General features: G+C 41.5%; 2 protein-coding genes across 4 annotated transcripts; one reads left to right on the top strand and one right to left on the bottom strand.

The window, feature by feature from the left end:
* Window positions 1–2,950: 2,950 nt before the first annotated feature.
* Window positions 2,951–6,457, top strand: si:ch73-1a9.3 (non-histone chromosomal protein HMG-like). Its single transcript, XM_039777667.1, has 6 exons — window positions 2,951–3,124; window positions 4,705–4,722; window positions 4,980–5,009; window positions 5,100–5,141; window positions 5,228–5,335; window positions 5,426–6,457. Exons 1-6 carry the CDS (start codon window positions 3,107–3,109, stop codon window positions 5,471–5,473), a joined length of 264 nt encoding a protein of 87 aa, XP_039633601.1. The 5' UTR covers window positions 2,951–3,106; the 3' UTR covers window positions 5,474–6,457.
* A 3,499-nt stretch (window positions 6,458–9,956) lies between these two features.
* Window positions 9,957–25,458, bottom strand: slc37a4b (solute carrier family 37 member 4b). 3 transcript variants are annotated; one of them, XM_039777664.1, is made up of 10 exons: window positions 25,327–25,458; window positions 23,623–23,948; window positions 22,105–22,337; window positions 19,220–19,466; window positions 16,064–16,216; window positions 15,456–15,541; window positions 15,255–15,368; window positions 14,521–14,586; window positions 11,993–12,131; window positions 9,957–11,195 (listed from the first exon to the last, which is right to left on the bottom strand). In XM_039777664.1, the coding sequence occupies exons 2-10, from the start codon at window positions 23,768–23,770 to the stop codon at window positions 11,029–11,031; spliced, it is 1,353 nt and encodes a 450-aa protein (XP_039633598.1). In that variant the 5' UTR covers window positions 23,771–23,948; window positions 25,327–25,458; the 3' UTR covers window positions 9,957–11,028. The 3 variants fall into 3 exon arrangements, with proteins under 3 accessions (XP_039633598.1, XP_039633599.1, XP_039633600.1); XM_039777665.1 differs by lacking the exon at window positions 25,327–25,458 and adding an exon at window positions 25,154–25,279 and having other exon boundaries at window positions 11,029–11,195; XM_039777666.1 differs by lacking the exon at window positions 25,327–25,458 and adding an exon at window positions 25,070–25,088 and having other exon boundaries at window positions 11,029–11,195.
* Window positions 25,459–25,625: the final 167 nt, after the last annotated feature.

The following is a 25,625-nucleotide window of genomic DNA, read 5'->3' as shown; positions in this document are numbered from 1 at the left end:
TTGACTTTACTGACTTGTATCTGTGCAAAGTTTGTCACTAGATAGTTTTCACATTCCTCTCCCGAAGGGAGAGATGTCTGTGCACTTCCCTGAATCTGAGATATAAACATACACCAGATAAGCTAGGTTTCCCAGACTTCACAGGCTATTTTGCAGCGGCACCAAACCAGAGCATGTTTTTCTCCCATCCCGGAATGCTGTGTGGACTAGCCAGACCCTCCTCAGCAGCGCTGTGGAGGAAGGTCTGGCAACGCAAGACTAGTGTCTGACTGACGCCGGGTGGAGGTAGGAGGCCCAAACTACCAATGCTGCATCCTGTCCATCCTGTCTGAACCCAGCGTGAATCTCTTCGATGTTTCTAGCCACCTTGATGCGAGCTGCTCTTTCACCGGTGAACACAGCGTTAAGTAGCGGTAGTGGGCAACGCCAGATCCAGAAATGTTCAATGAGAGAGAAAGAGTAGATGTGCTTCCAGCGCCTTTTCATAGTTTTGCTTTATGTGGAAAAACCATGTTAAACAAAATATCAACCATAGCAGAGTATTTTTACATACTTTAAAACGCTCCTGGAGGGGGGCTGTAAGTATCACCTCATCCAGTCAGAATAGCCAAGTATGAATTAAGAAGGTTTTGTGTTGTTCCCATTGATAAAAATGTAGCCTGCTCAACCACATCTTCCTTTCTTCCTGTCTGATTTGCAGTGCAAATAGATAAATGCTGTTGTGTCAAAGTGGTTTTACTTAAAGGAACACGCCGACTTTTTGGGACTTTAGCTTATTCACAGTATCCCCCAGAGTTAGACAAGTCCATACATACCCTTCTCATCTCCGTGCGTGTCGTAACTCTGTCTCACGCCCCCAGCGCTAGCCTAGCTTAGCACAGATCCTGGAGGTAACCAGTTCCAATTAGCCTACTGCTCCCATTAAGTGACTAAATAACACCATGTTCCTGTTTACATGTTGTGATTTGTATAGGTTTACAAATAAAATGGTCACTATGCTTTTAATATCTAGTAATTGTTGACTCTATTACTCCAATTCTTAGCAAACTCCAGGCGAACTCTCTGCTCCTCACCACAGGGCTTCAGGTGCTGTGAGCAAATCACTCCGCCCAAGTAGCAGAAGTAGCAGTGCTTCGCCTTTCTGTGAATATAGTTCCCAGTATGTATACGGTTAGAAGACGGCTGTGTCTCATATGACCTTGTTATTTGTACACGCTGTGACTATACAAATCACAACATGTAAATAGGAAAATGTTGGCGTTTATTTTGTCACTTATTGGGAGCAGTAGGCTAGATGGAGCCGGTTACCTCCAGCATCTGTGCTAAGCTAGGCTAGTGCTGGGGGCGTCTGACAGAGTTACGACACGCACGGAGATGAGAAGTGTATGTATGGACTTATCTAACTCTGGGGGATACGGTGGATAAGACAAAGTCCCAATAAGTCGGTGTATTCCTTTAAAGAAGCTCATTGTTGAGAGCATGTTGCCTCCATAATGTGATGTATTTCCTGCTAAAACAACCGTCCAGAATGCAGGGAGGGATCATTTCAAAATCCAAGCAGTTAACGAAAGAAGAGAAGCATTTTTACTTGATTATTTAATCTCTGACGGTTTTGCAGGTTCAATTTCAGTTTTTCACCTAATATACTGCACGTCATTATTAACATATACATATATAACATATGGCATATCCTAACATGCCAAACATTTTCATAATGGCACTTTGACCAAAGCAAGTGAATACCCTAATGTAGAGGTTATCTATTGTCAGTTGGTTTACTACTCTATTCTCCTCTTCTTGAAATACAGTGCAAAAGAGCTGAATAATGTAAAAAAAATAAAATAAATAGAGCTCGAGGTGGGCACTTTGTTCAAATGTCACCAGCTGAGGATAAAATAAAAATAAGGTTTATTAAATAAATTCACGTGTCCTCATTCCCAGCAAAATACAAAATAAATATTAATATTATTATGTATTATATTATATATAATATTATTATTATATTATATATATTACAATTTTTGTCAAAAGTATGTGCTAAATAAGTCAATATCTCCTACACATGATAATGGCTATTTTTGGTACAGTTCCCATAGAAGGGGAGAAAATTATTTTAGCCTGTATTAACTGTATTATTAGTATAAACATTAGTATTAACATATTATTTTATGAGGAGCCTAAGCAAGAAAGATAGCCAGAAACAAATGATATTCTGAGAACAACTGCAACAATGACTGTGTTGTAGTTTTCTCGGGGCAGAGGAGAAAAAGGAGGGAACACAGGATCATTCACCCAGGGGGAAAATGAATGAAAGTCTCCGTGCTGAAATGTCTGAAATGACTTCAACACAAAGGTGGCGCGCCTCCGCTGTTGTTTCCACTGGAGTCATGTTCGGACCGCACACTCACAACGGAGCAAGTGGACGACGGTGACAACACGAAGAAAAGGTTGCACAACAGCGCACACATTCTAAGAGCTTTGCCCATACGTCTCCTGCCCTGTCGCCATTTTCCCCAGCTAAAATACAAAAGACTTGGCTGGAGGAGCACACACCCCTCTGCCAATCTTCTGCTAATAACACAAGCCACATTCTCTTTTGTCAGTCGTGTTTAAAGGCGCAACATGGGATTGTGTTTATGCTATCCACAATGCTCGAACGTGTCAAAATGTAGCATTTAGTGGGAAGTACAAGCATTTCACAGCAAGCTGGAAGGCAGGCAGATTAAATGACAATTCTGCCTGCCTGCCTTGTTAGCAGATGGCTGCACATAAAGACAAATAGCTCGCCATTTCTGTTGACTGACGTGTGACGTATCCACACAGGTAAGAGTACAGATTTCAAATCGTGTTGCTGACCACCGAGTCGTCCAATCAGCGGGCAGCGGGGGCGGGGTATAGCGTCGTCAATCATGCAGGAACTATAACGGTTTGAATAGGGAGGGAGGGGGAGAATCCAATCCGGTTTGAGCTAGTTCTTCTTCCAATGGAACATTAACGTCTCGCTGCGCTGTATTAGACTGGACTGGTACAGCTTTATCCAGAATATACTGTATTTCCTCTTGTATCGAGTAACGTTTAGCTCTGTTTTGTTTTACACAAACCAACCATGCCTAAAAGGAGCAAAGTGAGTAGACCAACGTCTTTTATGCATTCAGTAATACAGCATTTATAACCCCCAATTGCAATTTGTAAGATGGGCTTGTTACAGCTTGCGGTCAGAGTTTTTAAAATGTTGCTGCAAATGTCCGTTTTCTGTTCTGGGTGAATGTCAACAATGTAGCGACTTGCAGCCAGGAGTTTAGTTGTTGTGTAGCGTCTGTTTTGATTGTCTCAAGTGGCTGATTCTCGGTCATATCTCTCGTGCAGTGATTATCTTTGTGCCTGGGGTTTTCCGCAAACGGTGACATGTAGGCTACAAATGCAATTATGTTTTAAATAGACTACATGTAGGCTATTTGCAGCGTAGGACAAAGCGGGGTCGTTTTCTCGGACGATGGATTGCTTTTCTGCAGAGAAAGTTGGCGGCATATTGATTGTTTCCTACGGGGGTCGTCACGCTGGATACTAAAGTTTCCCTGAGAGAAAATGGGACCGACATTTAAAAAAACGTTATATTACCGCTATTCTGCGGGGCTATAATGATAAGGTTGTTATTTTTGTTTTGGCACCTATACTTGTTTACGGCTTTCTTGTGTAACAAAACCATTTTTTTTCTTTTTTTAAACGTCATTTTATGCTAATAATGCGAACGTCTCTGCTTCATAAACCTAGCGTGCATGTGTGTTTTTGTTCATGCATGGCCGCCTTTATTTTCACCGCGGAAAAATGCATTTCTTGGAAGGCGTCCGTCGGGATATCGGAGTGTCTTTCTGTATTGTCGGCTCAGGCCAGCGGTAGGGTTATGCAATGGTGAGCCTCCGTCAGCAAAGCGCCGCTCTTGTTGCTGGGGGTTCTAGTAGATTCTGCTACCAGATTGACAGAGTCGCTGAGCATCTCGGAGTGACTCTTTTCAAATTCATGGCGGGAACGCTCGCTACACCGCTCGGTTTTTTTTTTCTCCGTACACTGGCGATCCCATTTATTACCAATGAATGGTTGTGTCGCGAGGAGGCGGAGTCCGCCCCCTCCTCCCCTCCTCCTCCACCGGAGTTTTACTGGGAGAGCACGAGCACATGACGCTGTTTTTAAACTATCTTTTCACGTATGCTGTTCCAGACGCCTTTCGCAGTCAAGCAGGTCAAAGGACACTTCCCTTCGTGTTTTATTGTTTGTGTGTGGACAAATGTTCTGCAAGGATTCTTTTTGATATATGTTGCTAAGTAATGTCCCTAGCTGATATGGGATATTAGATATGTAAACAGGCTAGAAGTAAGTCGTTGAAGTCGTTTTTTTTTTTTTTTTTTTTTTTTTTTTTTTTTTTTTTTTTTTTTTTTTTTTTTTTTCTCTCTCTCTCTCTCTCTCTCCATTGTTCAAGATTTTAAAACAAATCTCAGCCAATCACAGCGCTTGGTCTAAACTGAATCATGTATGCAGCTGGATGTGTAGCCATAGGCTAATGTTCTGTCTGGAAACGCCCACTTTTGAGTTACATAATAACAAATACTTAAAGCCCATGCCCACACACCCCCCACCATGGGCACACATTAAAATGCAGGCAATTTCCTTAACCTGATTTTTCTCTTTTTGTTTCTCTCTCTCTCACAGTCAGGAGAAGAATCAGCGGTAAGGAAAGCTTCAACATATTTTCATATTTTGTAAACATATCTGTGTGTTATTCATTTATAAAATAAGGAGACAGTTAGTCTATTCGCCCACCAGGGGTCAGTAGCACCCCATCAGTGAGAGCCATTGGCTATGTTAAAAGTAATCACCCTGTTTCTCTCTCTCTCTCTCTCTCTCTCTCTCTCTCTCTCTTTTTTTTTTTTTTTTTTTTTTTTTTTTTTTTTTTTTTTTTTTTTTTTTTTTCTCTCTCTCTGCAGCCCAAGAGGAGATCTGTAAGGTTAAGCGATGTAAGTAGAGACGAGCCCAGAGCGTCCCAGACAATATGCGCGCTGTAAACTGCATTCTTAGTGCTGACCATGCTTTTTTGTCCCCCACAGAGACCTGCAACTGCAAAGGCAGAGGCCAAACCTAAGCCAAAGGTGGGACCTTGTTTTGATTACTTGTGACTAGACCGTCAACTGTTGACCGAGGGACTAACGTGGTTAATATTTTTTTTGTTTGGCAGAAGGCACCTGCTAAGCCTAAGAAAGCAAAGGAGGTGGAGAAGGCCAAGCCTGAGGAGAAAGCACCAGAGGCCCCCGCTGAGAATGGCGAAGCCAAAGCCGAGGAAGAGGTGAGGCTCGCGGCGTCAGACATAAACGTGCAAAATAAAGCTCAACTCCTCGGTGATTCAACTTTGACACTTATCGAATTTGTTTTCCAGGCACCGGCTACAGACGCAGCTGAAGAAAAAGATGAGGCAGCAGAATAACGTCGCTCAAACCACATCTTTTACCAGTGCTCCCTGTACCTCTTTTCTTGTACAATTCAGGGGAATATTTTTATCAACTATTTTCTAAATACAGGTTTTTTAGTAGTTTGATTGTAGAGAACACTTTTTTTTAAATGAAAAAAACAACAAAAAAAGTCATTTTGGAGTCGGGAATTTCGTCACATCCCACAATTTTGCATCGCCATAAAAGTTGCGGTCATTGTTGTTACTGTCAGTGGATTTCATTTCAGTTTTAAATGTGAAGGAGGGGGGAGGGTGCAGGACAGGTTACCGTGTCAACGCGCAAGCACAACGTTCACAGGAGCTGGGACAACAACCGGAAGAGCGTGTCCGCGGGGACTACATTCCATATGCTTTATAAGGGACAGTGTATGTAATCTGTGCCGGGGTGGGGATGGACAAAGTCACAGGGCAACTCATTGTTTTATTGTTTATAATGAAGAACAGTGTTTTAGAATGTTTGTAAGCTTTGTTCCTATATGTTAACTCTTGTACTCATGCCATTTTTCTTAATGAATCTGATCAATAAAGCTAAAATCCCTATTACTGGAGCTCTCCCTATTAGAGCTGTGCATCGCTAGTTTGGTTGTGTCTCTGTTCTGTGATAGCATCGCAATAACTTTGTAAAGCTGCTGTGAAAAGGGTTTTCAATCTTTCTATATGCAGTGGGTAGTGGTACATTGTAAGGATGGTAAAAATGGAATTTGTTTTCGTAGCCAAGCTAATGAGGTGTGTAACCATTAAAAAAAAAAAAAAAACCTGTTGAGACTGGCTTCTTAAAGGCCAACAAACAAAACTGTACATTTATTTGAGATGTCAAATGCATACCAGCAGTAGCAATATTCATGTGGGTTTTAGATCTCTGTATCAAGTACAAGTGTGCAGTTCCTTATTTGTTTATAGATGTACCTGTGTAATGATTGTTATCAACGAACCAATAAAACTCTGTTGGTAGTTGTTACAGCACGCTGTTTCATTCTGAAAAAGTTGGTGAAGTATTAAGGTTGCTGATACAAGACTGAAGAAGCAATAACTGTTAAATAAAGTTCAATAAGTTGCTGAGGCTTTGGGGAAAAAATATACTGATATACTACCATAAAGCATGTTATATTTATCAATAGTGATATTCTGTATCAAGACTAAAATTAAGGCCATTTTGGTAAAGGGACCCAAAATACAACATACTGGAGGATGTTAGTATAACATTTCATTCATTGGCACATATAGGCTAAGCCTTTATATTTTTATGTCAGTCCATGGTGTGGCACTTTTAGAGGACTAAATAAGCATAATCAAAGCGTGATTTTAAACAAACGTGAATTATTTAACTATTACTGTAAACCCCTTATAATGTCCCCCGTCATTTGAAATGAAAAAATAGTTTCAGCACCATGGACAGCTTCTCATTGGACCGCTGCTCTGTCAGCTGCATTGCCTTTTACTGTACTTGTCCTCATATCGAGATGCATTTACGTGCCTTTTTGTTTTTACAAAAGTATATTTAGCCTCTGTGTTGGTAAACAAAGCGATATGATGCCGTGCGCCCTGACGTACCGCCGATGTAATCGCGGTAGCACGTTGTCTTCCGGCTCTGCTGTGATTGGTTTGCAGAGAACGTAGAAGATTCTGTCCACCGTTTTCTTCTTCCCGGTGAAGGTGTCGGATGGTTCCGCGTTTTCACGCAGCACTCAAAACACGGCACACCGTACTTAAACCACTTGCACACAGAACTAAAATGACTGCCTAGAACTACAGCTAATGAAAACGCCAAGAAGAAATCCCTTCCTAATGTGGTTATATTTTAAGTAACGGGGGGGGGATCAAATGCCCAGTTTTTGATACATGCAAACATGCATTCTGAGGTTCAACTGAAGCTATTGTGAGGATTCAGCAGTGTGAGTCAGTCTCTCTCCCACAGTTACAGACTTTTCATTAAACATCCGTCTTTGTGCAGCAGTGTTTCCCCGCTGAGCTGCAGTGAAGGCAGAGTAACACAAAGACAAACCTTTGTAGCAACAATAATGTAACTTTGTAAAATACTCGCATGATTTATATAACTCCTAACCAATTTGTGCACATAACAAGGACTGGATCACTTACGTTGGAATTGCATGAAAAAGTCATCTTTTCACATCTGGGTATGAGAGTATTGTTTTGGAAAAAAAAAAAGTGCACCTATCATTTAGCCATAGGTGTGACATGAGCAGACATTCCTCTTCCAGCTGTGGCAATGTTTATACATATTTAGTGCAAAGAGCTTTTTCAGAATTGGCTGAAGCAAGAGACACAATCTCACAGTAAGGCTGCCGCTGGTAAGTTCAACTACTGCCAGTTTATTAGATGTCCTTAACCCTTCAAGTCCATTTTACAATCCCAGTAGTTGGAGTTGACAAAACTCCCATTTTTGAGATGAGAACGTTAACAATACACAATCTAGTGTTGTAATGTCTGTACACAACTACAGTGGCAGTGACAGGACACCTGTAGCACAGGTTTGATGTTAATCAATCCTTAAAAACATCTCCGATCACAAAAGCTGGCAAGACCAGTGGTGGAAGTAGTATTCAGATCCTTTACTTAAGCAAAAGTACTAATACCACACCGTTAAAAAAGAAATAAAACTAAAAAACTCTGTTACAAGTAAAAGTCCTGCATTGACAATGTTACTTAAAATGTTCATATTATGCTTTTTGGCTTTTTCCCCTTTCCTTTATTGTGTTATATATATTTTTGTGCATGTTATAGGTTTACAAAGTGAAAAAGCCCAAAGTCCCCCCCAAAGGGACTTACCATCTCCAACAGAAAACACTGTTCACCAACTGCTCCAAACAGCTCTATTGTAGTCCAGCCTTTACTTCAGAGACAAACACTCGTCACTTTGGAACACACGTTATAATGCTCGCCTAGCTGCTAGCATGGCACGCCCTCATACTCTGCTTCTGACTGGCTAGTAGTCCTTACCTAGCTACTGTCAGGGCACGCCCTCATACTCTGCTTCTGACTGGCTAGTAGTCCTTACCTAGGTACTGAGCATGTGCGACTCCCAACAAAGATGGAACAGAAGTGAGATGTCTCACTCTGTAGCTAAAACAGAGAGAGCTCAACACACAGGGTGAAAAGAGGAGCTGCAGCAATGTGCAGTACAACAAAAATATGGTGTTTTCTGAAAATTAAACCACATAAACCTATTCTGGTACAACCTCTAAATACAATTATGAACCTGAAAATGAGCATAATATGAGCACTTTAAGTAAAAGTATTTAAGTATCATCAGGAAAATGTAATTAAAAGTTTTAAAAGTTTAAGTACTAAATGTAGAAGAATCCTCCCATTGTAGAAAGTGTAAAGGATCCAACCAGTTGTGTGTTTAATGGTCTAATCATTTCAGCTGGATTTGTAGGCCGTTATATTGTTGGGTAGTTTCATTTACAATAAAACATCATATTTTATAAACTATATGTGTTTTGTGTGCTAAAATCTTAATTTGTAATGTAACTAGTAACTAAAGCTGTAACAGATGAATATAGTGGTTTAAAAAGTCCAATATTTCTCTCTGAAATGTAGCGCAGTAGAAGTAGAAAGTGGCATGAAAAGAAAAGACTCAAGTAAAGTACAAGTACCTCAACATTTGTACTGAACTACAGTACTTGAGTAAATGTACTTAGTTACATTCCACCACTGGACAAGGCCCAAGGAGTTCTGTATCATGTAGCATATAACTGTGTATAAAAAATAACATGCTCTCCAATTCATTGTAGTGAAATAATGAGCTTATTGCATTTTTTACAAATATGAGGTATTCGTAAAATGACCATGATACATGCTACCACATCTGTGCAAATACCCAGACAAATAATAGTCTAGAATATACAGGCCCATCAGTAAACATTCAATAAGTTAAACAGAACTGACCTCCACTGAAGGCAAGGTATCCGATGGACCTTTTTCACAGCAGACATGTTGACTTGTCATAGTAGGAAAAGCACAGCTGAAAATGATAACCTTAAAGGTGCCCTGCCACACATATTTCATTACTTTGTGGTAATGTCTGAAGTTCTACCATGGACTTGTTTCAAGCCATTCTAGCGTGGTATAGGAAGAATCAGCTCGATTTCTGCCAGTTGCCATTAATATTCAACAAGCTCAGCTGTTTGAATCTGATTGGCTAAGAGCTAGCCAATGAGAGCCTGGCTATCAGCATCCTTTACCCAGCCCAACTGGGCAAGCTCATGAATAGTAATGAGCTCAGGCAACACCACGTCAGACTGACCAGCTTTTGTAATTGGCCTGATTTCTCCGCTTATTTCTTTTCAGTGGCTGACAGAGGAGGTAGCAGTTCATTTTCACATTCACAACATAACACAAACACATATGGACCTAACATATTCCAAAAAATGCAAGTAAAAACGGTTTTGTATGGCAGGGCATCTTTAACAATGGCTCAAGTCCATCAAGTGTCCCAGTAAGCTATTTCAGTGAGTCAGCATGAACAATACCAGGGCCTCCCCTAAGTGGATTGCAGCCATCATTAATGCTTTTGAATACACCTGTGCTTTTCCTACTCTCTGCCGTTAAAAAAAGGTCTATGAGCAGCACGCACCTACTTTATCTCAACAAAATCCACTCGAACCTCTACATATGTTCATGTCCGTGTTCTTTTTAGCATACGGCCGATTGAAAATGTCTCTACATGAAAAACTGCCTCTAGGATGAAGTGGAAGCATTCAAGTGTTTGGGATTGCTGTGAAGCTCGTGATTAGTCTGGATCAACGGGAGATCATACTTCACAACGAGAAAGACCCTCCGAGCTATCACGCTAACGTTACGGGCTGAAAAATGGCAAGTTTGGATGGAAATTTGGATGGTGCAACACGGCAGGCCTGCGTGGTTCTTTCGGGAAATGACTGTAAAGATTTACAAAGAATATGTTGACGGCATTTCCGCTCTAACTGGGAGGTTTTGGGACTTATTGGTGGGAATGCTGTGGGAGAATGAGCAGATGACTTTAAACCATGTATCCAGCTAATTTCAATAGCTCACGTTACTGTATTGTGTCGGCAGTTAACTTCATGTAATATTGTATGTGGCGTTTTCTTTTGCGGGGTGCAAATGTTCCACCAGAACAAAGTTCCTTCCTGAGAAGGTTTTGCAGACAACCCAGAGTGTTTTATTTTTTTCTCCTATCCCAAAATGTACGTGTGGTAGCCAGACTATCTTGTGATAAATAATTATCATCTACTATCGTTGTGCGGATAAACAAGAAAAATCTAAGTGTGTGTGTCAAAAGTACCTGCTTGTGAATCTAAAGTTGTTAAATGACTCACACCCACCCTGAGCATCTACAGTACATCAACCCAATTAATTAGAAACAAAATGTTGGCGATTAGTCTGTGTGACAGTGGTCCTGTTTGGTCAAACTGATGGTTGTGTTAATGTGCAGTATTCTGTACACCGAACCGTCAACAGTGCGAGAACACAGTCCGTCTCGTCACATGACGAGACATCAACAGTCGGCTCACTTTCAGGAGGACACATTAGTCCATTTTCACTGCGATCCGTCCCATTTTGGTGCGCATGTTGCGTGCGAAGAAGAAGCCAATGGTGGCGGCGGCCATTATCACCTCGGCTACCCAGAAGGCCATGTCCCAGCTGTGTTGTTTGGCAATGGTGCTGAAGGGAAGCCCCGCCATAAAAGCCCCCACTGCAACGAAAGAAAAAGCTTGTTTAGTCATACGAGGGTGTCAACGCTGGAATACTACAGAGAGTGGAACAGATGTTACTGCTGCTCACGTGAATCTGCAGCTTACCATCAGTCTTGTATGAAGTTCTTGAAAGCAATACTTGAGCAAAAGTACAAGTATCTTACCAGGAAATGACTTTGGTAGAAGTTAAAGTCACCTTTTAGAATATTACTTGAGTAAAAGTTTTATCTGATATTTAATGTACCTAAGTATCAAAAGAAATTTTCAGATATAAAATGTCCTTTATTTACTTAATTGGGGCTTCCTTATAGTAAAGCGTAGTATTCAGGGTTTCCACACCTGGGGGTGTGGCCTTGACCAACTGCCACTTTGCTCGTTTGAAAGCCATGATGTCTCTCTCTCATGGGTGGGCCAAATTCTCTGGGCGGGCAAAGCAGAGAAAGGGGAGGTAACCTTGCTCCTTATGACCTCATAAGGAGAAGATTCCAGATCGGCCCATCTGAGCTTTCATTTTCTCAAAGGCAGAGCAGGATACCCAGGGCTCGGTTTACACCTATCACCATTTCTAGCCGCTGGGGGATCATAGGCAGGCTGGGGGAACTCATATTAATGTTAAAAAACCTCAAAGTGAAATTTTCATGCAGTGGGACCTTTAAAACATCAAATTCAAAGTCTGACATCAACAAAGAGAAAAACATACACAAGAATCCTTCACCCCAACATATCAAATCATACTACATCTACTTAAGTACAGTAACAAAGTCTTTGTACTTTGTTACATTACAACACTGCTTACCATTTGCCATCAGAGCAACAACAGCATGAGAGGTTCCACAAAAATTTGAAGGAGCACTTTCACTGGCGATCACCCCAAACAAGGCAATAGGTCCGTAAGAAGAGAATCCAAACATAGCACCGAGGAACAGGATCCAGATCTGTGTACGACAGTAAGAGAACGTACAACACGGTGTTCATGAAAGCTTACTAGAGCCTTATTCACACGGGACTAGCATCACCAGGGGACATCCTGGGATTTAGAAATGAAAAATAATGTTACAAATAATCGATACAGCGTAGTATCGCAATATTTTCCGTGGCAATACTGTATCGATACACAGACGCCAAGTATCGATCTTTTATTATATGGGTCGGTCAGTCTGTCTGCTTGACAGTCCCATTTTGCAGCAATAAAATTGAAGGGAGATGAGCAAACAGAAATGTATCTTTTTAGATAAAACAGACGTTGGCAAAGTTTTCCTTTTGGGGACATCATTTGAAACTGGGAACAATTTGAAGTTGGAAAAAAGGTAATAAATTACAATATATCACAGAATATTGCAATAAGTTTAATATATACACTACCGGTCAAACGTTTGGGGTCACTTATAAATTTCCATTCCACTCCATTCCAGACAGAATACCAGCTGAGTTTTTTTTTTCTTTTCAGGGCAGCAGCTTTGAGATTACATTATGTGCTTACATGATTGCAAAAGGGTCCTTGACTGTTGGAGAAAGAAGTGGCTGAAGAAACGCTTGAAATTCATGCTTTTTGGTCTAAACGTCATACCCAAATTAAAAGTGGTACAGCTCCCATATACTTTGACACTCAGGGGTGTGCCTGATATCATTGGAAAGGTGATTGATGTGGGTTTTTGTTTGTGTATTTGAGAAGTGTTGTATTTTGTAGTTTTTTGGCTTTTTTCTTTGCACTTTTCAAATGGAAATAAAAAAAAACAGACATATCTGTAGAAAAGAAATCATAAAAAAATCAATTTTTTAGTTTTTTGGATTTTTTCTGTAGTAACCTGAGACATGTGGCTAATGCCCTGTGTTGTCTGTCACCTGCCAGATGTGTTTACAGCAGTGTATTTTAGTCAATTTTACAGATGTATGACTTGGACGGAAATAAAAAAAACCTCCATTCTAGCCTCTGTGTCAGTAAGGCCTAGAATCACCCCGACATTTACAACAAAAACTTGAGTGTTTCCTTTTCAATGATATCAGGCGCACCCCAGAGTGTCAAAGTATACGGGAGCTGTACCACTTTTAATTTATGTATGACGTTTAGACCAAAAAACATGGAATTTCAAGCTTTCTTCAGCCACTTCTGTCTACAACAGTCGAGAACCTTTTTGCAATTCTGTAAGCACATAATGTAATCTGAAAACTGCTGTCCTGATTAAAAAAAACAATGCAACTGATCTCAGCTGGTATTGAGTCTGGAATGGAGAGGAATGGCCATTTCTAAGTGACCCCAAATTTTTGACCGGTAGTGTAGGTTTATGTTTAAAAATCGCAATAATATGGTATTGTGACTTAAGTATCGTGATGATATGGTATCATGAGGCCTCTGGTGATTCCCACTCCTATAAATTACTAGAGGTCTCTAAGCCCAATTTGCACTGACTAGTAATAGCTGGGGACTTCTAGTAATTTGTAAGAATTGCGGAGATCGTATGTGATCTCAATCCTGTGCGAATCTGCCATGTCTGTAATTTGTTAAGTAAAAATTCTCATATGTGTGCAAATAACCGACCATATTTCGCCAAACACAGAGGTTGTGCGATATTATTCCTGTGCGAATCGGCATCTGTGATTCAGGGTTGTATTGGCTGCGTTGCCAATTATAAATGAATGCCTTCACAGGATATGTGGGGGATATTGTCAGCAAATCGGAGTAAAATGCCAACTTCACTTATCCTGTGCGAACACACTGCACAAGACACATAATGTGGGGGTGTCATCTCTAAATCACATCAAGTCCCCTAGGTCAGGGATCTTCAACAGGGGGTCCGGGACCCCTGGAGGGGTCCTCAGAGTCAATGCAGGGGGGCCTCAAAATTATTGTTAATTTAAGTTTTTTCAAAAAGAACACATATCCAACATATTTTTAGCAAAGATAAATCCCCACTGCTTACTGCTAACCCTATAGGTAAGGTAATCACTAAGGCCATCCACAGATACAGTTCATCCTAAGGGTTCACTGTGCCACATGTACTGTATGTTTAACAATAAAACATGATTTAGAAAATCATGCCAAAAATGATTAGGCTATTTTAAAAACTTAGTATTCTATGCAAAAAAAGCTATGTATGAAGGCTTTAGACCGCCCACACGTTATTGTCGGCCCAGTTTAATATGCAACTTCATTTTATACATAATATGTAGTAGGGGGTCCCTGCTCCAATCTCCCTTACAGTTAAGGGGTCCTTGGCTTAAAAAACACTGACGATCCCTGCCCTAGGTAATACTAGTCCTGTGTGAATAGGGCTTAGCTTACTAAGATTTGCTACCCATGAGCCCCATTAACATTTTCGAGCATACCTCTTTTTCTGATACACCAATGAGGACAGAGACGGGGTGAATGACTTGGACCCAAAGAGGAGCCTCCTGAGCAAAGAAAATAAGCTCTTGTTATTTTTTTCAAACACCGGCAGCATGTTCATTTCAAGCATTTTTACATAGTAATAAAAGCAATTATGTCACGTCTAGGGATGTAGGCTTGGACCCTAAAGAGCAGAGACGAGGAGGTAGTGGAAGATTTATTCAATAAGACGGCTTACAACTAAGGATGTCCTGAGGCAGGCAGGAAGGCAGGCAGGCAGGCAGGCAGGTAAAAGGAGTTCCAAAACACTCAGGAAACTAAAGACTAGGGAATCAAAAACCACAAGGAACAGGGCAACGTAGGGGGGTAACAAACAATGATCTGACAACAGACAAAGAAAGCACAGAGACTAAATACACGAGGTAACGAGGGTAGGAACGAGGGACAGGTGACATGAGGGCTGAGGAACAGGTGAGACACATCAGGGCGGGGCAGACAATCACAGAGGCGGGAAAACACACAACGCAGGAAGTAAAACCAGACCTGACACAGGAGAAACAGAGAGACTGCAAAATTAAACTAAAGCATGAAACATACACGGATGGAACTAGGAAAACACAAACAAAGAATACAGGAACACAGGAGACACCGAACAAATGAGGAAAGAGGGAAAGAAATAACAGGAAAAACCACAACAGAAAACCACAACCATGACAAAATAAGTTGCAAGTACCTGTGGGACTTCAGGCGTGATGGTGACTCTGAAGAGGTGCATGGACACATACATCCCGGCCATCATGAGAATGAGCAGGCCGTGGCGGGGGTTGCCGTGGGTGCTCAGGCCTTGCTGGAGGAAGTCAAAAAAGAGGATGATTGAAACCCTACTCAATATTCCCGGGCATTGTTGCCTAATCCATCCCTGCCCGTTACTCACCCGAGCTACAGCTCTGTCAGAGAGTAAGCCCGCTGCCAGGCTGCCCACAAAACCTCCCACCTCCAAGGCACTCATGTAGGTGCTGCCTGCGGGCAACACAGCCGGCGTCAGTACACAGAAGCAGCCAGGCTGAAGTGAAAACCAGTGAGAAGTAGGGCTGAAGGATGGGGCGGGGGGGCGGCTGATTTATTTGATTTATTTTTAAGTTTAGCTAAAGTTCAATATTCCCTGTGTAAGAGAAAAAAACAAAAAAAAATAAACAATATGGCAAAGAACAATCATAGATAAATCTGCTCAATTTCCACAGCAGCATCTACATAGTGCACCTTCTACCATCATGTTAAATAAAATCATAAAAAAGAAATGAAACATCCACTGAAATTTCTGTTAACAATCTGTGATATGTAACATTATTCCAGCATTTATCTTACAAAAAACAGTAAATATAATAATAACAAGAGGAGTAAAAAAATGTTAAACAAAATGTTACACCAAACATTCAACTAAATATTGCATTCGATTAATCGCGGTCTTCACGATCAGCTTTCAAATGGCGATTTTCGATTTGAAAACGACGAATCGCAACAACGGACAACTAAAGTGCATACCCATGAGAACAGTCTGGCCTTTCTCCTGCATGAGGAACAGCTGTCCCCAGTCAGTGGCAGCCGTCTTCACCCCGAACACCACCAGGTAGCCCAGAGACAGCACCCACAGGAACGGAGAGAGGAGGAACTCCCTCAGGGTGCTCTCGCTGGTCCCTGGGGAGGTCAAGTACAGACAGGGACAGGGACAGGGCTGGGTTATCATCACAGAAAACACAATCTATACCGACAGCGGTACCAATATTGTCAATTTGATTCCGGTTCCTAAAGCGTACTCAAAATCCATTTTGCCAAAAAGAAATTACAACATTGCACATTACGGTACAAATCTTGTTTAATCAAGTTTTTATTTTAGTTTCTCACATGATTTCCAAATCTTTTTCAATTGTCCGTCTCCCTTACGCCTATGTGACGCACGCTGTAGTCAAGCAGTGGTGAAAGAAGTATTCAGATCCTTAACTAAAGTAAAAGTACTAATACAACACTGTAAAAACAAAAAATACTTTGTTACAAGTAAAAGTCCTGAATTAAAAATATGTTACTTAAGTAAAAGTATGTAAGTATCATCAGGAAAATGTACTTAAAGTACTTAAAAGTAAAGAAAAATCCTCACATTTTAGAAACGATTAAAACAGCTCTGTTAATCTGCTCAGTCGGGTAGAAAGTGGCATGAAAAGAAAAGACTCAAGTAAGGTACAAGTACCTCATATTTGTACTTAAGTACAGTACTTGAGTAAATGTACTTCGTTACATTCCACCGCTGTAGTCAAGCCTGTCAAAATACAACACAAACGCGTGAGCCCCGTCTCTGTGCAACGTTGAGTTTCTCCTGCGTGTTTCTACGATGTGTGACTTTAAGACAGCCAATCAGAAGCATTATGAGATCTTGGTGCTGCATGCTTATTGGCTCACTGACGCTGATGAGATGTACTCCTTAAGTACTGCAATTTGGTACTGAATGACAAGGCATTTTTCAATACTAAGGAGGCAATAAGTACGGTCCCAGGCCCTAGACAGGGAGATACGTTCACACACTTTAAATATCAGCAATGGGTCAATATACATGCAGTACAGTATGCAGTAGGTGCACTAGTATGTGTTGGTTATACAGCAGCATGCCCATCACACTGTGTAGTCCAGGCCCATCTAAAATCAGTAATATGTGTATGGAGTGTGTCTGGTATTTATCTGCTGATGTTGGTATCTGACTGCTTATACTGTACATCATTTCTGAAAGATCCAATGATTGTAAAGCATCTATGCTATACACAAAACGATATTCTAAAGTCTTGTGATATTGTTGGGAAAACCGTTAAGTTAATATGCTGTTAAATAGAAGGCCAAAATGAATAAATGCTCTTCTTGATCAACTCACTTCAACCACACATTTGATAGAATATTTGGTGGCAGATTGGCATGTGGTTGCAATACGTTAGACCTCTGGAACGGTCTTTCTTGGTCAAAACGTTAAAAAGGCTGGGGCAAAATAGATTTGATATGCATTATGTACTTTTCAAATAACAAACAGACAGACTAGAGAGCAGTTGTCAATTATGAGGTACTGACTGCTCCGCCTGGTGGACATTATTGATGTCAGCATCGGATACATTATCGAAGACCTAAGCTGCATCTCATGGCCCAAATTTGATAGCTCCTCGACTCCTCGGTCCTCGACGGAACCGGAAGTTTTTCCGTCCCTCCTCAGAGGAAAGGACGTCTCATCTACCTAAAAACACATTTGCGCGTTTCCTCTCTCCTCGCATGATTTCCTCGGTGGGAGGGACTAAGATGCGAGGAAGGAAGGCTAGGGGAGGACTCGGGGAGGAAATTTAAGCAACATGAGATGCAGCGCTCCTCTGCCTGATCTGAGTAATTATCCCAGCATGCATAGTGATAACAGGTTAGGGGTTACCGTTGTGACAGAAGTGATCATGGTTGTCATTTGGGAAACACACCTCCAGTCTACTCCTGTATGAATGGGACTGTCGTCGTTTGGCTTTTATGTCATCTGGGCTTCGTGACTGTCTAAACGCTATTAGGGACTGGTAGGCAGAAAATGTCTGACAGCTCAATGCTGATAAGACGGAGGTTCTGGTTGTTACTCCAGAAAAGGTCGTCCCCATGATCACACAATGTATCGGCCCTCTTTCTTTTGCTGTCCGCTCTAACCTGCGTAATTTAGGGGAAATATTCGATCAGTGTTTCCCAAAGCCCAAGATGGCGTCCTCACGTCTTGTTTTGTCCACAACTCAAAGATATTCAGTTTACTGTCACAGAGGAGAGAAGAAACTAGAACATATTCACATTTAAGAAGCTGGAATCAGAGAAGTTTTACATTTTTCATTACATTTATTTTTTTTATCTCAAACCAATTAATCGGCAATCTAAATATTTGGCCATTAATTTAATAGTTGACTGTGGATTCATCTTTGCAGCTCTAATGTGAAAATGAAAAACCAATGCCAAATCAGCCACGTATTTGTACATGGCGCGAGCCATGGGATGTCCTCATTAATCAAGTGTGTCCCAGTGAGCTTTGACAAACCTCCACATACTGCAGTCTCAACAGGCTCCTCAGGCATTTGACTAAATCGCTAATATCCCAAGCGTTGGTGTTGGGGGAGACCCACTGTTGTGGATGTTCGAAGCAAAAGGGATGGCACCAAGTGAATGACATGCTTTGAGGTAACCATCTTCAGCCTTTCTGCCCACTGTAATCCGTTTTTTTTTTTTTGCAGATTATCTGTATCCGTGTTTTATTTGCCTGATAACTGATAAAAGTTAATGAATTAAAAAGTGCGCTACTTTGGCTCCTCTACAGCTCTGTGTCTGTCCCTCTGCTTCGGTTTCACTCACCTCTGAGTCTAACTTAATGTCCCCCCCCCACAACAACACCATCTGACTATCTTTTACTGCGTATTATGTTGAAAGTTTCTAATTTATTAAATAATTACTTAAGGCATTTGAACAAAGTTGTGCGTTGGAGTTTGTAACATTCCAAAATCTTAATTTTGACTTAAAGATTTTCATTTTCTCTGTAAAAATGAGTTTATATGGGTTCCAAATATCGGTTTCAATAATTACTGATAATCGGTATCGGCCTTGAAAAAAACAGTATCGGTCGACCCCTACTGCTCACCAACTCCTCTCTCTTCTTACCTCCCTTAGCGCCCTTCTTGACTGCTGCCTCGATGCTGGGCAGGCCCACATCCTTTGGCTCGTTCTTTACAAACGCCACACAGACAAGGGAGAAGGCAGCACAGAAAACGCCTGACATGGTCAGGATGGTCCTCCAGTCGTAGTACTGCAGGAGCACTGTGACCAGGATTGGACCCAGACTTCCAGCCAGGTTCATGCTGCAGGACAGCACAGACCACCATGTTCCAAACTGGGAGGGCTCAAACCACTGATTGGGAAAGAGACACAGAGCAGAGAACAGTCAGCATATCCCAAATCCTACAATGCAGGCAGAGCACGCAGACTTATTTCACCTTTGTGTTTACAACTATTATAACATTGTACGTTCTGTTGGTTACTCTTCATGTCGCACCTTCCTGTAGCAACCCACGGGGCACGGTCGAAATAATGCTGATTCGCTTCATTTCATTATCTTTTAGAGGAAATTGAGGCAAGGTCAAAATAGCAGAAACATTACAAAAGTTTGAACTAATAATCAACAGACTTTTACAGGGATGTAACGATGCATGCAAAATCTGTATAAATGTGTAAAGATTACAACCAGTTTAGATAAAAAATAAATCACAATGCAATTTTTAAACAGCCTATTGCTTAATTTACATTAATTGACACTTGTTTGACCTCAGATGTCACTAGGTCTTAGTTTTGTTTATATGAAGAACTTTGTTTTGAAAATCGAATACTTTTTCATTTAAATGTTGTTATTGAAGATAAAATACATTTCCGTGGCACTTTTGAAGGGAGTACACATTTTCCCAAAGTGCAACACTGGCTAATACAGCTGAAGGCCGCCATAAGCATTCATCACACAGCACAGCATAGCCAACATAGTAACCAGTAACTTTAGAATCCACTGGGCAAACACTTAAGGCAGCCCACTGGCTGATTCAACACCATGCTGATCCACGGGTGTGGATGTTAACTCTCGGTGGAACAGGAGCTACAGACAAAAAGAGGTTAACGTTAAACTCTCAACAGACAAGGAAAACACCAAGTTGTTTTTCCTTTTAGAAAGATCTACGTAGGATCTTCTATAAATACTTTCTCCTGTAATCTGATGCCCTTCAGCACGCTGAACACATGCCAAAGCCTATTTATTCCCCACCTTTTGAACACTGCTACGTTTAGGGCTTCTCACAAGCCTTAAGTTGTCTCCGAGCAGAGAATAGCAGGATGTGTTAGGGGGTTTGTACGTGCTTTCAAAGTCCTGCCGGTAATGCACACCATTGACCAGACCTTTATGATCCAAAGCTATTTGCAGGGCCTTCCCTGCCATTATAAGGTTTAGGTGCAGCACCTAAACCGAATGAATTTTCTCAGATCCAATGATTGTAGTTGGTCCCCAGTGGACTTCTTTAGCATGTTCTGTCTTTTAAGCTTTTTGAGTGTTATTTATTTATTTATTATCTCCTGTAGCTTTTCCAACGATAATGGTCCAAAATGATGTGAAAAGAGACGCAAAACCACCACAAAAGGGACACAACCCGAATACAAAGAGACGCCAAATGACCACAGAGAGCCGGAACAACCCCTAAAGCAAACAAAATGACCAAAAAGAGACACAACACAACTACAAGGAGACGCAAAAACCCACAAAAGAGACAAAAATCCCACAAAGAGAGACAGGGGGGTGCCTTGACTCCCTGCCAAATATGCGCAACTTCTTCCACAAAGCCAGGGAAAACACTGTATTTGTATAATGTGGCATTGCAGATTGTTAGGCAACGCTGAAATCTCTCAAGCCACCACCCCTGTTGATATCAGGACAATCGGTGTCTCAGACAGCTGGCACAGGCTGACATTTCCTCAAACCAGGCAATGCCACCTCTGGCCCAAAGGTCAGCACTGTCTGACAGCAAGGAACAGGTTTCCTCCAAACACCTCCAGCAAGCAACAGGCTGAGCGCACTATGTGTGGCAGCACGTGGCTCCCAGCCTGGGGTTACACCCTTTCACTAGAAGCCCAGAATAATAGCAGCAGGCATCACGGGCAGCCTGCGTGTTCAGAGGGACTTCCATTGGCTCTGAACTAGGGCTGTTCGATTATGAAAAGAAATCATACTCACAATTATTTTGGTCAATATTGAAATCACGATAATTTAACACGATTACCCGCTGACTTTTGGAAAGATGTTGCATTTATTGATTTAAGAAACAGTGACACAGTTAAAGGGTAATTTTCGGGGGGTTTTCAACTATCTTTGAAATTGGTCCAGTATTAAGTGAGAACGCTGTGAGCAGCAGCCGCAGACTGGGCTGCAATAAAAAAAATAAAATAAAAAAAAATAAGGATCTTAACCTTTAACAGAAAGGTCGACCTCCTTTGAAATCCTTTCTATAATGTTGTCAGACACTTAAAATATTAATCTCAGCCTGTCAGTGTTAGAACAAGCACTACAACGTAAATACAAGCTGGACAATCACCCTATTAACTTACATTGTAGCTTGTTTCTGCGCTGCCAACTGCAGCGATCTTGCTTAATACTGGACCAATGTCAAAGATTGTTGTTCCCATCAGTCATGTAGACACAAAAATATAGGTTAAAAAAAAAACAAAGTTACCCTTTAAACAAATAAAGTGAAAACACCTTGAGTGAAACTTCCCTTAATATTTTTGCTGTTTGAACTTTTTTTTTTTTGTCCAATCAGAACACAAGACAAAATAAGAGTTTACTTGCAAAACGTTATGTGCAAAATAATTGTTTTTCTCGATTATTACACTTTGTGATCATCAGGAGCCAAAATCTAAATCGCAATTAAAATGTGATTAATTGCACAGCCCTACTCTGAACATTACACTGTATAAGGGAGCTGTGTTGCATGAGCTGGCGGGCAGGATGGGATTACCTTGCGCAGCACTTTGCCACACGGGGGCCAGCCACAGCCTTGTCCCAGGCCGTTGATGAACCAGAGCAGTGAGAACATGGGGACAGTGGAGGACCAGGAGAAGGCGACGTTGATGCCTCCCACCAAGAAGAGTCCGATGGAGAAAAGCCAGCGGGCGCTGATCTGATCCGACAGCACGCCGCTGATGAACTTACTGATGGCATAGGCCATGGTCTGGCTGCTGGTGATCAGACCTGCAGATACACCATGAAGGGCACTGTTAAAAGCATTGTACACAGAGAGACTAACCTTACCTAACCAGAAGGTACCTCAAAGTTGGATTACAACTTCAGGGACAATTTGTGGGACATCCTGTTGTGTTCTTAGGTCAACATTCTAAATTGTCAGTTACTTTGGGTTATAAACAAACACCTACACAACTAATGGCATTCCCATCAGCTGCAGCTGTACTCTGAGTTAATAAGCTAACGTTAGCATGCCGACATGCTAAACTAAGCAAGTGAACATGGTAAATACTATAGCTTCTAAACGTCAGCATTGTGGCGGCCCGATCTGTACCAGAAACCTGATTTGCTCTATGTGCGTAGATGGTTGAGGTTAGCCTTTGGCCTCAAATAGTTAGGGTCCGCATAGCCTTTAGGTAAGGGTAATAGGTCAAAAACGGGTTTACAGTACAGATCGGGTGACAACATGGGAGTAAAATGACCTTAGCATTTAGCTCAAAGCACCACTGTGTTTACCACCTCTGTCATATTGGGGGGCAGAGCCTAAACAAAAACTTCACATAGCAAAGTACTGTATTAAACCAGGGGTCAGCAACCCTAGGCCCGAGTGATGGCGCACTAGCAATATGTGTGAATACTAATAAGAGAGTTATTTTGGAAATGTTCCAATCTGCATGCCAAAGGACCTCTTTTACAGCCATTGACTGAGCACAGCCTGTTGTTTACGGTACTTTGATTGACTTTATCCCCCATCTACTACTCTGCTACTACTACTAATAATCTCCCTACACTGCCTCTGATTGGCTAGTACTCATTGCCTTCTTCACAGAATGCAGCGCGAAAGACAAAAATAGCACTGCCTGAGCGGGCTAGGTAGTTGATAGCCGGCTTAATGCTGCTAATATGGCACACTGATTAACAAGAACATTTTAAAGATGGCACTTTATATTAAAAGGTTGCTGACCCCTGTATTAGACATTAACACATCCATGTGCATGTGCAGAAGGTGGGGTGTGCACACTTTAAAATCATCAAGCAGTGGGTGAATAAGCTTAAACAGGCTGGAAGCAGTTGCATCTCTGTGTCCAGTAGTGTTCAGCATGCCACACTGCACGCAAATGCCTTTGCACTGTGTATGTTTGGCAAGCTAAATAAGCCCGATTTAGGCATTATTGGGCAATGATTTTGCCAAACAATAGCCCCATTACAGACATAATTATAGCTTAAGGAAATATTGCCTAACCACACCAACAAACAAACAATAAGCTCTAGTATTATCTAGCTACTTTCTCACCCAAGTCATCTTTATCCAGTTGGATCTCTTCCATCACAGAGGGCATCACGAAGGAGAAGGTCTTCCTGTTGAAGAAGTACAGCGCGTAGCCCATGAACATGCAGAAGAAGATGGTTACTCGGTAGTAACCGTAGCCTGTGGCCCCCATGATTGCACCCGAGCTCAACTTCAAGGACAACGAGAAAAAAAAAAAAAATTCCTCCTTCCTCTTTTCAATTAGGAGAAAAACTCTGGATAGGACTCTTCTTGCAGGCTGGACGCTCCGTCTATCTGTGAGGCTGCTGCTTGTAGAAGTGATGACTGAGGGGGGGAAACCTTACACCGATCTGAAAATGAAAACAGCATAATAAATAACATACCTAATGACTAGTCATTCTGGAATTGCCTAAGTGGGCATATAAAAGATGATTTAAGGATATTATGTTTGCACTAGGGCTGCACAAAATGGGGAAAGTATGTTATATGCGATAACGTTGAATAATGCAATAAGATAATAAAGATAAACAGATATTAAAGTGTAGTTCTGCATTTCTGCTGCTTTTAGTATTCTGCTAAAATATGGCAAATTGCTTGTTGAATTTAAAACAAATGAAATCATTTCAAACATTCTTTTATTGAACAAATTAAACATTGAATTAAATATAAAAGACAACACTAAAAAGAGAATGACAGTTATATTACAAAGTACTGATATTTTCTTTCAACTTTCACAAAAAAGTAGTGTCAAAAGAGTGTCTATTAAGATATATTTCACGATGAGTTTATTGCGCCAGTAGATATTGCGATGACGATAAAAAATAACGATACATTGTGCAGCCCTAGTTTGCACACACCCCAAATCTGATCCTTGACGAGACTTGATGCTCTATGTTAACATTTAAGGGATTTGTCTTAATGATTAAGCAGTATTAAGTTTGCTCTCATAGCAATATGTGGCTGATCTTTTCTTCAGATACAGATTTTTTTTTTTCCTTCATGTTGGTGTTATGAGTCTGTGTGTTGGTGAGTTGCCCTCCAGCCACCTTGTTATTTACAACCCATCATCTGATCCAGGTTCAGGATAAAGTGACATTCTGGACCAGTTTCAGTCTGCGGTCACTTGTCATATAAAAAGTGGTTCCTTTAACTGGCGTGGGCTGCGTGCAGGTCTCCAGCCGGCAGCGACCCTGAACATATCAGGTGTCCTACGCAGCTGGACCTTCAATTTAGGAGACCTAACGTTAGGTGGTTGTAATTTTAGAAGAATAAATGTTAGGAGGAAGTCCGAGGACCTCAAATGACCAGTAGCCTAAGTATAATTCCCAGTCCACTTAACGTTAAGATGATATGCTCACTGTATGTAAACACTTCAACTCATGCTGAAGTTGGACTCTGACGGAGGAGGCCTGTGACAGAGATAGGCTAGCATACAACAGCATCGCATATGCTAATGGTCTGATAAACCCACCAAAAAGAGACATTCTCGCCCCCGTTGGTACAAAATACCCCCCAGTTTAACGTTACTCATGGCGAACTGATTTGTGGGGCGGACCTTGCAGCTATCTTGAGTGTCCTTCAGGCCTACGTTTGACCAAATGCTGACATAAAAGCAAGACACGTCGATGTTCGATGCCGTCTGATACAGCGGTTGGCCCTTCGCCGACTCGCTGCTACCGGCTGCCACGCTGAATGAGGAAATGCCTGTAAAGCTAGCTAGCTGGTTACCTTTCATCCGCGTCCCTCTTCCTGATCCCATCCATTGAAAAGAACGGCGCGCGTTCATGAATCTGCAGCTCTTGAGCGCGTCACCGTGACACAATGACTGAAACGAGCCAGTCAGCCACCGTGGCAAAAGAGTTCATGTTGCACCGCGGTTTACGGATGCTGTTTAAGTTGTGTCAGGATGTCTGCTGGTACTCACGCCGCCAATCTCCATTTCAAATATGCGACTTTAAATGTGTCATTTCTCACGACACAGCCAACATGAAACCCTTTATGGACTAATATCGTTTCGAATTAAACAG

Source organism: Perca fluviatilis, chromosome 16 (assembly GCF_010015445.1).
Source record: "Perca fluviatilis chromosome 16, GENO_Pfluv_1.0, whole genome shotgun sequence".
Lineage (NCBI taxonomy): Eukaryota > Metazoa > Chordata > Actinopteri > Perciformes > Percidae > Perca > Perca fluviatilis.
Note: the sequence above shows the minus strand (reverse complement) of the source record. Positions and strands in the feature narration are given on the sequence as shown.